General features: G+C 42.3%; 1 protein-coding gene across 1 annotated transcript in view; it reads left to right on the top strand.

Moving 5' to 3' along the window:
- PCLO (piccolo presynaptic cytomatrix protein) overlaps positions 1-12,894 on the top strand; it is a 303,767-nt gene that overhangs the window by 23,998 nt on the left and 266,875 nt on the right. The window contains exon 3 of the mRNA XM_055000594.1: positions 6,570-7,826. Within this exon, the coding sequence (XP_054856569.1) occupies positions 6,570-7,826 (1,257 nt within the window). The remainder of the gene's footprint in view (positions 1-6,569; positions 7,827-12,894) is intronic.

The raw sequence follows: 12,894 nt of genomic DNA on the forward strand, positions 1-12,894 counted from the left end.
ACACTGCTATGTCTAAAAGGACGGCTGCATGGTTAATGACCCAAGTCAAGGAAGTCATAAAAGGCAGAAAGGCTTCTTTTAGAAAACTTATAGACTGGTCATCTAAGAAAAACATAACAAACTATCTAGCAGCTCTCTTAAATCTGACACCATCAATAATTGATATTTTTAAACTGGAAAGACTTCCAGGAACATTACAGTGCCAACATTATTTTTTGCAATTTTACTCTAATAGAATTCCATCAATCCTATTCTCTTCAGCTGCAGAACTTCAAAGATATGGGCTCAAGATCCAGACACATTTTAGGAATACTGTTGTTCATAATGTAGTTTATTTATTTTTATCTGTTTCGATTTCTATTTCACCCTCCCCACACCGGCAGGCTCAGGGCGGATTACATTCCATAGAAATATTACAGTAAAACTTGCATTTAAGGATTTAAAACAACAATATCAAACAGTACAATATAAATATTTTAAAAGGTACAAGAAAGCAGCACAGACTAATCAATCTGCTACCCAACCATCACTTTAAAAGTTACTTAAAAAGTTAGATGGTGGATGCCTCTAGTAGAGAGGGACCCGTTCTCCTCTATTCGGCCGATGGGGGCTCAGCTCAGTCTCAACCATAGTTCCATTTATAGTAAAGAAAAGGAATGAATCTTTTGAAAGAGCCAATGTAATGTGATTAAAAATTGTGGAAAGAACCTCTCCACCAATAATGGACCAAGCAGTACCACTAAATATGCCAAAACCGATCAGCACAATTGTTGCAATGATACAACAAACATCTTTAAATAAGGATTACCCTACGAATAAGACAGAAAGTGAATTAATTTGGACTGAAGATGAGATAGAAATGGATCTTCTATCTTCCTTTAAAAATCTGCCAGAACAGGAACAAGACATTTTGATAAATAAGCTGAATTGTTTGGTGTCTACCTTGAAAAGTTTAAGAAGTCCAAAGCACCTGCCATTCTCAGGACCTCTATCAACAACGTCAGATGCAGCCCCCAAGGATTTTGATGGCATTTTCAGATACCTCATTAGAAAATAGTTTGCCTTTAGAACCAACAGTTATTGCAAAAAGCCAATCAATAAATCAAATCTTGTGTCTCCAAATCCCATATTTAATATAATATCAGAAGACTAGGTCAAATAGTGGTTAATAAGTGTTCTTTAAATTAGTTACTTATCTGACATTTGTTTGGTTTTATTGAATTTGAATTCTATTGTATTGGGTATAAAAGAATACGGTATTTTTTTACTTCTCTTTTTAAGAGTTATATTTTAAAAATCTTTTGAGCATCTGGTTAAGTATAATTGCTATAAGTTTTAGGTTACAAATGAATATGGTATATAAGGTTATGAGTAGACATCGGCACGATTGGAATTACGGTCTGAAAATTGCCCCGATTTTGGCGTTTGCGCCATTGGGACCGGGCTGATCGGTTTCATCCACGGCTCCCGGTTCAGCGGTCGGATCGGGTCTTGATCGGATCGATCGGTTTACGTTCGGGATTGCAGTCTGCAGACAGTCTGGCGCCAGCCATCTGTTCCCGAGGGAACGGAGACCTGTGGAAATGGAGCCTGGGGAATGCCAGAGCTGTTTCCCCTCCTTCTGTTGCCCTGGAAACACGAATGGAAGCCCAGCTTTCCTTGATCAGCAGGGCTTCCTTCCAACCACAGAGCAGCCAGAAAAGCGTGCGCCCATCTCGTCCATTTGGGAGAAGAGAGGGGAGGGCGGGGGAAGGGGGTGTTCTTCTGTAGCCATGGGCACTCGAACCTCATCCCTGCAAAGCCTGAGAGGCAGCTCTTATGGCCAAACACAGCCCTCTGCGTAGCAGACCCAGGCTTTATAAATAGCCATGTGCTGCACAACAAAGTTTCACTTTCTGCTCGCGGGTGGAGTGGGACAGAGGCGAGCTCTCGCTTGCCGAATTTTGGAGAGAGAAAGTGCAAGAGAGAGAGAGGGGGGAGCTTTAGCTTTGGGCTTCAGCGGATAGGGAATTAGGGAATAGGGAGCTATGTCCTCTGGTTCCAGGGCTGCCGCCTAGCTCTGGGGCCAAGCTCGGTGGGCACCTCGGCTGAGGGCTCAGATCTGGGGGGGAGTGTTTCAGCTGGGGTTGGGCTCTAATCCTGTTCTCTCTCTCTGCTTCCAGGGCTGCTGTCTAGCTCTGGGGACAAGCTCAGTGGGCACCTCCTTGGCTGAGGGCTCACACGGTATTACACATTCTAGTGCCTGGTCACTCTGGTCTGGGGGAGTGTTGGTGGTGGGGCGCCCTCCCGCATCGGCCTTCCCGATTCCCTATTCCCAATTCTGTATTGGAAATGGGACTTGATCGGCGAGGTTCGGGTACCTGGATTCAGCGCCACCGCGGAATCACGATCAGCTAAATCGGGATTATTTTTTGGATCGTGCCCATGTCTAGTTATGACTTCGATTGTAAGGGGGTTAAACAATAATATTAAACAAAAAAGAGTATTGTCTCAGATTTTGAAATCAAAACCTGATAATTTGATGCTTCAGGAAACCCATTTGAAATACACTGCTCATCCAATATGTCAAACAGCATGGTTCCCCCTTCAATTTCAAGCTTCAGGCTCATCAAAGGCCCGAGGGGTGGCCATTTTGTTTTTTAAAAACTTACGCTTTTTATGCACAGATGTTGAAATACATCCAACAGGAAGATTCATTTTTGTGGAAGGCACTCTTGATGGTCAAAAATTTACTTTCACCTCAGTTTATGCCCCAAATTATAAGCAAATCTCCTTTTTGGAACAGACTTTGGCAAAGCTGAGTGTTTTTCAGGAAGGAGAATTCGTAATAGGGGCTGATATGAATTATGTTATGGATACTAGTTTAGATAGATCTAAACCTAAAAATGTTGTAGAGTACAAAAAAAATCAGCATTTTGATTTAGTTTCATCTTATAAATTATGTAATATTTGGAGAAATAAGAATGGTACTGCAAAAGACTATACCTACTACTCCTCTAGATATGATATTTACACCCGTATTGATTACATCATTGTGTCTAATACCCTATTGCAGCCAATAATAGAACAGTTCCATCTATTTTGTCCAACTGCTCCTCAGTTAGCTATAAATTAACACCTTTAGAAGAAAAAGAACGAAAAACCGATTGGTCATTGAATTTATCTATTGAAGGAGGAACAAAAAGAACTAATTACACAATACATTAAAGAGTATTTTGAAATCAATAGTAACAATAAGGTATCTACTCCTGTAATATGGGATGCTTTTAAAGCTGTCCTCTGAGATCGGTTGATCTCCATATAAGAGGGAAAAGGGAAAATATAGACATATGTTGTTAGAAAATATTAAATCTCTCGAACAATTACATAAAAAACAGGCAGCTGTAAGATATATAAAGATTTGTTAAAAAAAGGAAAATGTTACAAAATCTGGAAGCAGAGCAAATACAAAAAAAATTTAAGCAGAAATTTTGGCAAAGATCCCCACAGACATTGAAATTGTTGTCATGGAGGGTGAAAGAATGGAAACTAAACAGACAGATTCATACTATTAGAGATACAAAAGATATAGTGCATACAAGTTCCTCTAAAATTATACAAACATTTTTGGAATTCTGTAAAACTTCATATACTTCTTCAAACCCAGATGGCATGGAGATTAATGCATATTTCCAAAAATGAGCTTGTCTTAAATCCCTTACTTCAACTCATAGAGAAATGTTAGAAAATCCTATAACTTCATAAGAAGTACAACAAGCCATTAAGGAATTAAAATCAAATAAAGCTCCTGGACAGGATGACTTTAAATCAGAGTTTTATAAAGTATTTCAACCAGTATTAATAGGTCCCATTACTAAGCTGTATAATTATATTTTGGACTCTAAAATTATGCTTAGATCCTGGGCAGGAGCTAACATTACAGTGATAATAAAGATTCAACAGATCCCACCTCTTACAGGCCTATAGCTTTGTTAAATTCAGATATGAAAACTGTTAGTAAGGTATTGACTAATAGATTGAAAATGATAATTGGGTATTATATTACTTCAGACCAAACCAGTTTTATACCAGGAAGGTACATCACTACCCATGTGAGAAGTAATTTGGGAATCATAAGACATTGTAGAGAAAAAAAATACAATCATTATTGCTTTCCTTAGATATACATAAAGCTTTTGATTAATTAGAAATCTCCTTTTTACAAAATACGCTAACGCATATGGGTTTGGGACAGAAGTTCTGTGATGCTATTTCTCCTTTATATGATCATCTAGCAACCAGTCTTAAAATAAATGGTTTATCCTCACAACCTTTTTTACTTTCACGAGGAACGAGACAAAGTTGCCCCTTGTCTCCTCTTTTGTTTGCCCTGGTAATCGAGCCTTTAGCTGTGGCCATCTGACAAAGTCAAGTAATTAGAGGAGTCCAAGTAGGTCAGACAGAGCATAAGGTGGTACTCCATGCTGATGATATGGTGGTGTACCCATCTTCCCCGGAATAGTCATTAGTTGAATTACAATCTATTTTAGACCAGTTTGGGATTATTTCAGGTCTAAGGGTAAATTTCAATAAATCTGAATTGTATCCTGCATACTTAACAGATTATACTGCTGCCAGAATCCATTATTTGTATCCATATAAATGGGTTAAGCAATGTTGGCGCCATTTAGGCATAAATATACCAATTGATGTAGCAGATTTAATTAAATGTAATTTTACAGCTATCGTGGAATCAGCCTCTGCTCAGATAGAACGTTGGAGTAAGTTAAATTTTAATTGGGCAGATAAAATTATGATATTCAAAAGTTTTATATTACCCTAGTATTTACTTCTGTTCAGGATGCTTCCTCTTGTATTGTCACACAAGGTTATTCAGAAATGGCAAAAGATTTTTAATATTTTTGGGTGTGCTTAGCATCACCTGTCATTCCCAGCAAGACCCGATGTAACGGCTGCGCTCTAATAATATGGGTATCCCTGAAGGCTGAAGCGACTTCCTGACTGTGACGTGAAAGTGCGCAAGGGAGGGGCTGTCCCTCCTGTTATCGCCTAAACTCCTCCCTCCTCAGCCTGGGAAGAGAGGCTTGCACGGACACTCGCGGCCCGGAGACTTCGCCTACAGTAACTCTGCTTCCTCCTGCCTAGATGCCTCCTTTTGAACTTAGCTGGCCGTTACCTCAAGGGGGTGGGGATTTGGGAATTCACCCGTGCTTAGAATCCTATATATGGCTTGTGCTTCTAGAGAAACGTCATTCCTGGCAAAGACGGAGTGAGTTCCTGACACTGGTAGCTTATCAATAAAGTTCTTTAACTCATGCAGTGAAGTCTTTTTGATCTTTGCACATGTTCTACGCCAACCGCCAGAAAGGGGAGGATTAGGTGTCACTGATTTCGTTTTATATTTTTGGGCCTCAGTTTTAAGGTAGCGACAGGGCAACGCGTACAGGGGAGAGGCTCCACCCGCAGCCTCTCCCCTGTGGCCTGATTGTGTGGTGCCAGCTGAGCTGGGCCCCGTTGCGTGGTGGGGAACCTGCCAGGGCTTGCAGGGGGTGCTTCGCTTTCCTCTGTATACCCCTCCCCACACGATTTTCTCTTTCCCTCCTCCTGGCAGCCTCCATATGTTCAGCTTTCCCAGTGTTGTTCTTGCCTTCAAACCCACGAAGCAGCTTATCTTTTTATCTGCCCCCCGTTTTCATCTGTATTTATGAATTTGCTTCATTTATATACTGCTTTTCTCTTTTATTCTCTTAACCGTGTCAGCCTTGCTAGATGTAGATACTTGTGGATAAAGCTGTTATTCAGATACTTAACAAGTCTGTGTTACCGTTGAAGGAATCCTGAGGCATTTGGGCCACTTCAGAACTTTTGCTTAAACTTTCAGTTTATTTTCAAAGTCTTTCAATGAATTGTTAGTACAACCCACTGTCAAAATAGTGGATATCCAATAAAAGAAAAGATCAGCAAATGTAAGACAATATAACAATATTGGTTATGTCTCTGTCCAACTTACGTGCAGTTAATTATCTTGTTAAAATACACCGGGAGACAAAAGGGAGGGGGGTTGATCTAGGGTTGCCTGGTTCCCCCTGACAACTGGGAGGGGGATGGGTCTTACTGGGTCGCAATGGAGCTCACCAGTGATGTCACTGCATAGCAGGTGATGTGCTGATGTCATTTCCTGTGCACCCGGACGTGAGATCAGCAAATCATGGGGGGGGGTGCTCTGGTATGTGGGTAATACTCTTTTGCCCATATATGAAAGCACCCCCGGCATCTCCTGGCAACTCTCTGATGCCGTTTCTGAATGCATGGGGAGTGGCCCCAGTGTGTGGGAATGCTGCCTATCCCCGCCCCCCCTCCCAGTTGGCTGTTGTTTTTCTCCTGCTGGACAGCTGAATGGCAATGGGGAGTGCCAGCTGGTGGGGGGGGGAATCCCCTGCCAGTCCTGAGGAAATGTAAACCTGGTTTGATCATGGGAGCCATTTCCTCTTGGGAACATGTAATTGTGGTATTTTCTGCATTCATGATTTGATCCTTTCTAGCTAATTAAACTTCTGTTTTTCATTCAGGTCAAAGAATGGCTCTGCTTAAACTGCCAGATGCAAAGAGCATTAGGTGGTGACTTAGCTCCAGTTCATGGCTCTGGACCACAGCTGTCCTCGCCCAAGCAAAAGACTCCCGCTCCACTCTCAGTAAGCAAACCTTCTTTCCAGCCCCAGAAGCCCAGCGTCACTCAGTCTTCAGAACCCCCAAAGCCGCCAACTCAGTTGAAAACTCCAACGGCTGATGCTGAAGCCGTGGACTCCCTTCCTAAATCAGGGCAGACCAAACCGACAAGGATGGAAGATAAACAGAAGCAGCCTAGAGTGGAAAAGCCTGCAGGTGGTGCGGAGCCTACACTGGCAGCCTCAGAGACCAAGCAAGATGCCCCTGGTCCAAAAGCAACATTAGCTCAGCCAATAGTGGTGCTTCCTCAGAGGTCAGAGGTGGCCAAGCCATCTCAAGTGGAAGCCCCTGCAGATTTCAAAACCTCACCGCAAGTGTCTCAGCAGAAGGCTGGCTCTAGAACTGTTTCTCAGCCTGGGCCCAACCTGGACGTTAAAGCTCAAACACAAGCTGAACCCCTCAAAGTAAAAGGAAGTGCTAAGAAAATGCCACCTCCCGTGAACCCTCGGCCAGATGCCCAGCAGGTTCCCAAAGGGCAGCAGACCCCTGTAAGTCCAAAGCCTGATCGCTCTCGGCCACATGCTCCCCCTCACCAGCCACAGAGGTTGCCAGAGCCATCTCTGAATCTGGGAGGCACCACTGATGTGCCTAAGCTGCAGCCTACGACCCCTCAAGAAACAGTGACTGGGAAGCTCTTTGGATTTGGGGCTTCTTTTTTTAGCCAGGCTTCCAATTTAATCTCCACAGGGGGGCAGCCAGGGTCTCAGCCACCAGGTACCCCCTCTGGGTCTCCATCAAAGCAGCCCCCACCTCCAGCCCAGCCTGTGTCCCAGAAAGATGCTCAACCATCTCCCAAGGCAACACCTGTGAAGAGAGATGCCCGGCCTCCCACGTCGGCAAAGCCTGAGCAACCCAAGGCAGAAGTGCCCCCCACTGCCAAAGGGGAGAAGAAGCCTTTGCCTGACAACGACACCCAGCCCCAAGCTGCTAAAGCCAAGCCAAGTGTGGAGGTGTCCTCAGGGCCGGCAGCCACTTGTCCTCTCTGTCAAACTGCGCTCAGTGTAGGCTCTAAGGAGTCTCCCAATTACCAGAAGTGCACAGAATGCAAAAATGTTGTGTGCAATCTCTGTGGATTTAACCCAATGCCGCACATCACAGAGGTAGGTAGATCTTTATTAATACTTCTGAAAAGTATCAACAATGGACACCCCAAAATGACTTGATCAGCCAATTTTAGGAATGAGAGAAACTTGACATTATGGCATCTACAGGTCTGATCCGTGGACACTGATGCCATTTTATAGCTGAAGGCCATTTAAAAATGCTGCGAGGGCCCAATCCTGGGGGAGGGGGGAACAAGATTCCTCCGTCTCTCTGAGCTGCAGACCCTATCAGGGTCAAGCCTGCGTGGCATTTTTAAAGGGCTCACTTCTGCTTTAAAATGGTATTGGTGCCTACGAGTTGTTTCTGTGGATGCTGTAATGTCTGTTGTGGCCCAGGGTGTGCCAAATTACCATGTTGCTTTTCCCCCCTTTGTTTCAGCTTCAGTTAGCTTTTGGTTCCTTTGAAAAGTTGTCTCTATTCTGTTCATTGTAAAATTAAAGAGTTACTGCAGATGTGTAAAGGCACCAAGATTGCAAAGACAGAGGAGGGGGAAGTTAAGGCTGGGGAGTCGGGGACCCGGGGCCAGGCTACAAGTAGCAGAGTCCACAGATGGCCTCTGACACCGTTTTAAAAGCCGTTGTAGTTCCGTAAAAATTGCCATGGGAGCCCAGTCTGGATCACATGCACAGCATGGCTGCCCCAGGAGCTCTTGTCCCCCCCCCCACACACACCCAGGTGCAAAACCAGCCCCCCCCCATATTGCTGTTTCAACACCTGAAAAGGTGGGGGAGACGAGAGCTCCAGAGAATGCTCCGCACGTGACCTGGATCAAGGCCTCATGGCAATTTTTGAAGAACTACCATTGCTTTTAGATTGTCGTTGGCATTTTAAAGCCGCATGTGGTTTGGCCCACAGTGGTGGGCGGTCATTTGAGACGGACATTTCTGCTACTTCAGGTTGGCAAGAACGTTTGCTGTTCGCTCACTTATTCCAGGACAAGATGATGGATGCCTTTTATGTTTAGTTCTTAGTCACTGCATGATTTCTTTCCATATTGAGCATTCTGCTAGACAAGATGACAATCAGAAAAGCTCAGTCTCTCTTTTCCTTTTTAGCATTTTGTGTTTGGGAATTGTTGCCAATTGCAAATAAAACTTTGCTTGTAAAATGAATTTCTTGCTCTGCTGAGGAGGAGGATTTTGGTATGAAACATCTTATTTGACTTGATACAAAAATGGGCATTTATTCTGTGAATAATACCGTGAAACCACTGAAAAGGAAGCAGTTAGAGTCTCAGCCTCTTTTCTGCATGTACAACTGGGTGGCAGGCAAAATGCAAGGGAACAAACGTGCATCCTGCCCTGCTTGTAGCCAGAAGGATCCTTCCAAATAGAAAGGGGTGGGGGGGGGATTCAGAGCTGATGTAAAATGAACGAGGCTCCATGAGGCAGTGCTGATTTACGTAACACTTGGGGGCCCAGTGCTTGAAACATCCCTTTAAAGAGTAGGAGTGGCGTTGTTTGTTTATGCCCGGGACTTACAGAAATGGAAGCTTAATTGAAAAATACTGAATTGCCTATTACTGAATAAATGCCTCTGGGTAGATTGCAGCGGCCTGCAGGCCATGTGGGCTTTGAAGGGATGGATTGGCCTGGATGTCAGCATATATTCTTCCACCACCACCATTTACTTGTCAAAGAGCAGCTCTGTTTACCAACTCTTTAATCAGCCTTCCAGCCACTCACTTAGCTCTATTTTGAGCATCAGAAAACAGGGCTGGCAGCTGCAGGAGGAAGTTGCTGGAGTCGCCCTCTGGTGCACAATTCTATGCGCCTTCAGTGTGTCTTTCAGTGAATGCAAAAGAGGACCAGTTGCAAGTTGTTACAATCTGATTGATTTCAGCTTGGATTGGAGAGCTGGGGCTCCCTGCTATGAAGATCAAAAACTAAAATGAGCTGAACAAAATGGTTACTGTTCTTTTCCCCCCTAAGCAAGCTCTTTGCAAGCTGTAAAGGAAAAGAATATTAAAAACAGTATGGGGAATATTGGTGGGAAAACTGGATATTTCATCCTTTACAAATAAAGCACACAACAAATTTGAAGGAACGTATTTGTCCAATGAGTGATTTGAAGAAGTCGGTTCTCAGAGATGTAACCTAAAGATCCAAATTTGAAATCAGTAGTCTTTTGTCTTTTTTTAAAAAAAAACATGAACAAATATTGTATTGTCGAAGGCTTTCACGGCCGGAGAACGATGGTTGTTGTGGGCTTTCCGGGCTGTATTGCCGTGGTCTTGGCATTGTAGTTCCTGACGTTTCGCCAGCAGCTGTGGCTGGCATCTTCAGAGGTGTAGCACCAAAAGACAGAGATCTCAGTGAGTTCTCTTGTTGTTTTCTTGGCAGACTTTTTGTTACGGGGTAGTTTGCCATTGCCTTCCCCAGTCATCTACACTTTACCCCCAGGAAACTGGGTACTCATTTTACCGACCTCGGAAGGATGGAAGGCTGAGTCAACCTTGAGCCGACTACCTAAACCCGACTTCTGTTGGGATCAAACTCAGGTTGTGAGCAGAGCTTGGACTGCAGTACTGCAGCTTACCACTCTGCGCCGCGGGGCTCTTCGGTGCTACTTTAGTAGCACCTATAAGACTAACAAAATTTGTAGTAGGGTATGAGCTTTCGTGAGTCACAGCTCACTTCTTCAGTCTTCTAGGTGCTCCTGGATTCTTGCTCTTTTCTACTGCTGCGGATAGACTAGCACAGCTGCCCATCTTGATCTTTCTGTCATTATCACTTTTTCTCCCCATTGAGGAACGTCCGTTAAGTACCCAAAGGCTCCCGGAGTCTAACAGATAAAAACTGTAATATTACTTTTGCCGGATGGTTCTAGCAAGCAATAGACTTTAACTTCAGAAAGCATTTGGACAGGTGTTTTTTTTAACGTATTTTATTTTATTAAGGGTTATCAAGTACATAGTCCAATTCAATTCTTACTTTTATATTCGCATAACAATAACATGTTTACTAGTTTTACTGTTAACATTTAAAGTTCCTTTTTCTTTAATTGGTTTTTCCCATAGAGTTCCATGAAAGATTCGTTGTCCTTCAGTTGCTTATGTTTCTATTATTGACTGATAAATTGTGTTCGTAGAGTGTGTCACTTGTTATAGTCAAGAAATGGCTTCCACTTTTTGTAAAATCCTGTTGTCTTTTCTTTTCCTGACAATTGTTGAATTCTTTCTGTAATTTGTTCCATAATCATTTGGTCCCACAACTTACTAAGCCATTGGTCTATATTTGGTGCTGCCATGGCATTCCATTTCATTGTGATTATTGTTCTTGCCACTACAAGTAGGATACTGATGAGTTCTTTTCTAATTTGCGGAACGTTATTGTCTTGCCATAAGTCTAGGAATATTATTGTTGGTTGCAGTTGTATTGAATAGTTAGTTATTTTATGTATGATTTCTGTTACTTCCTCCCAAAAGGCCGTTATTTTTGGACATGTCCACCAACAATGGCTATAAGTCCCTGTACCCCCACATTCCCTCCAAAACAATGGCGAGTAGTTTGCTGTTAGCTTTGCTAATTTCCTTGGTGTATAGTACCAATAGGATATTATTTTAAATGTTTGTAATTTAGTAGATATTATTGATGAATTGAATAATTTTGATGACCAGATTTCCCCCCATTGCTCTGATGTGATTTTTAATTCCCATTCTTCTTCCCACTTTTTTTGATACATATGTCTTCTTACGTTTCCTAATTCTAATAAAATGTTTTGAAGCTTAGATAACAGCCATTTCTGTTTATATTCCTTTTGTTCTAATAATATCTCAAAATCAGTTTTTTGTTCTTTAAGTATCTCTACAAGACGTATTTGAGATGCCATATAACTGATTTGAAAATATGTAAACCACGGGATTTGTTGGTTTGTTTTTTCTTCAAGTTCTGCCCATGTCAAAATTCTCTTATTTGTTGTTATATCTATCAATCTTGTTAGTTTAGTTTGTTATTTGCTGCTTTTTCCCTTGGGGGAATCAGAAAGTATTGGATTGTTCACACACACACACACACACACACATGCATACAATAGTATTTTTAAGAATCATAGAATCATAAAATCACTGGGTTGGAAGGGACCTCTAGGGTCGTCGTCATCATCGTCATCATCATCATCATCATCTTTGATTTATATACTGCCATTTCAGGACAACTGAACACCCACTCAGAATGGTTTACAAAGTATGTTATTATTATCCCCATGACAATCACCCCGTGAGGTGGGTGGGGCTGAGAGAGCTCCAGAGAGCTGTGACTGTCTCAAGGTCACTCAGCTGGCTTCAAGCAGGGAGGGGGGAATTAAACCTGCTGCTCTTAAACACTTCACCAAACTGGGTCTCGTCTATATTGCACTAACCCTGAAAACAAGAGAAGTCATTAGCAATATTTAACCCTACAGGAGTAAGGCAATTTAATTTAAAGATCCAATAAGTCTCCTTCCTCCATAAGTCTTTGATGATAAGCTCTTCATTCCTCTGTTTAGTCTAGTACAGTATGGTGGATTTCAGATCATTCTAAAAAATGTGAAACCATGGGGGCATCAACCACCTGCTGTCTGATTCTCGATTGGTGTTCACTGAGTCTAATTTTGATAGAACGAGTTGTACTGCCTACATACAAAATATCACACTTACATTTAATGAGATATACCACGTTATGAGTGTTGCATGTCATGAACTCTTCAGGTTCCCTGACACCCAAGTGCCCATTAGTTCCCTAATGTTACAAGTCCTTTAGAAGGACTTGTAACAGGGATATCATTGTACACTGAGATACTAGTCCCATCAAATTGGACCAGACAGTACAGTTTTGATGTGGTCATTGTAAGATGTGCCCTTTGATTATAAGTAGGCAGGATTTAGATCACTTGGGCAAAATTTTGCATCAGTTTTATCATACAGTTTTTTACTTGTTCTGATTCTGTATCATATTGCAATAAAATTTTATATACTCTTCCTAATTGGCGTTTTTGAATCTCCAGTGATTAGTTGTTTGAACATTGTTTTCTTTCTTAACTGGCTACCTTCTTTAGATAATTGTTCCTTAAGTTTAGACATCATTT

This window comes from Eublepharis macularius, chromosome 16, assembly GCF_028583425.1.
Source record: "Eublepharis macularius isolate TG4126 chromosome 16, MPM_Emac_v1.0, whole genome shotgun sequence".
Classification (NCBI taxonomy): domain Eukaryota; kingdom Metazoa; phylum Chordata; class Lepidosauria; order Squamata; family Eublepharidae; genus Eublepharis; species Eublepharis macularius.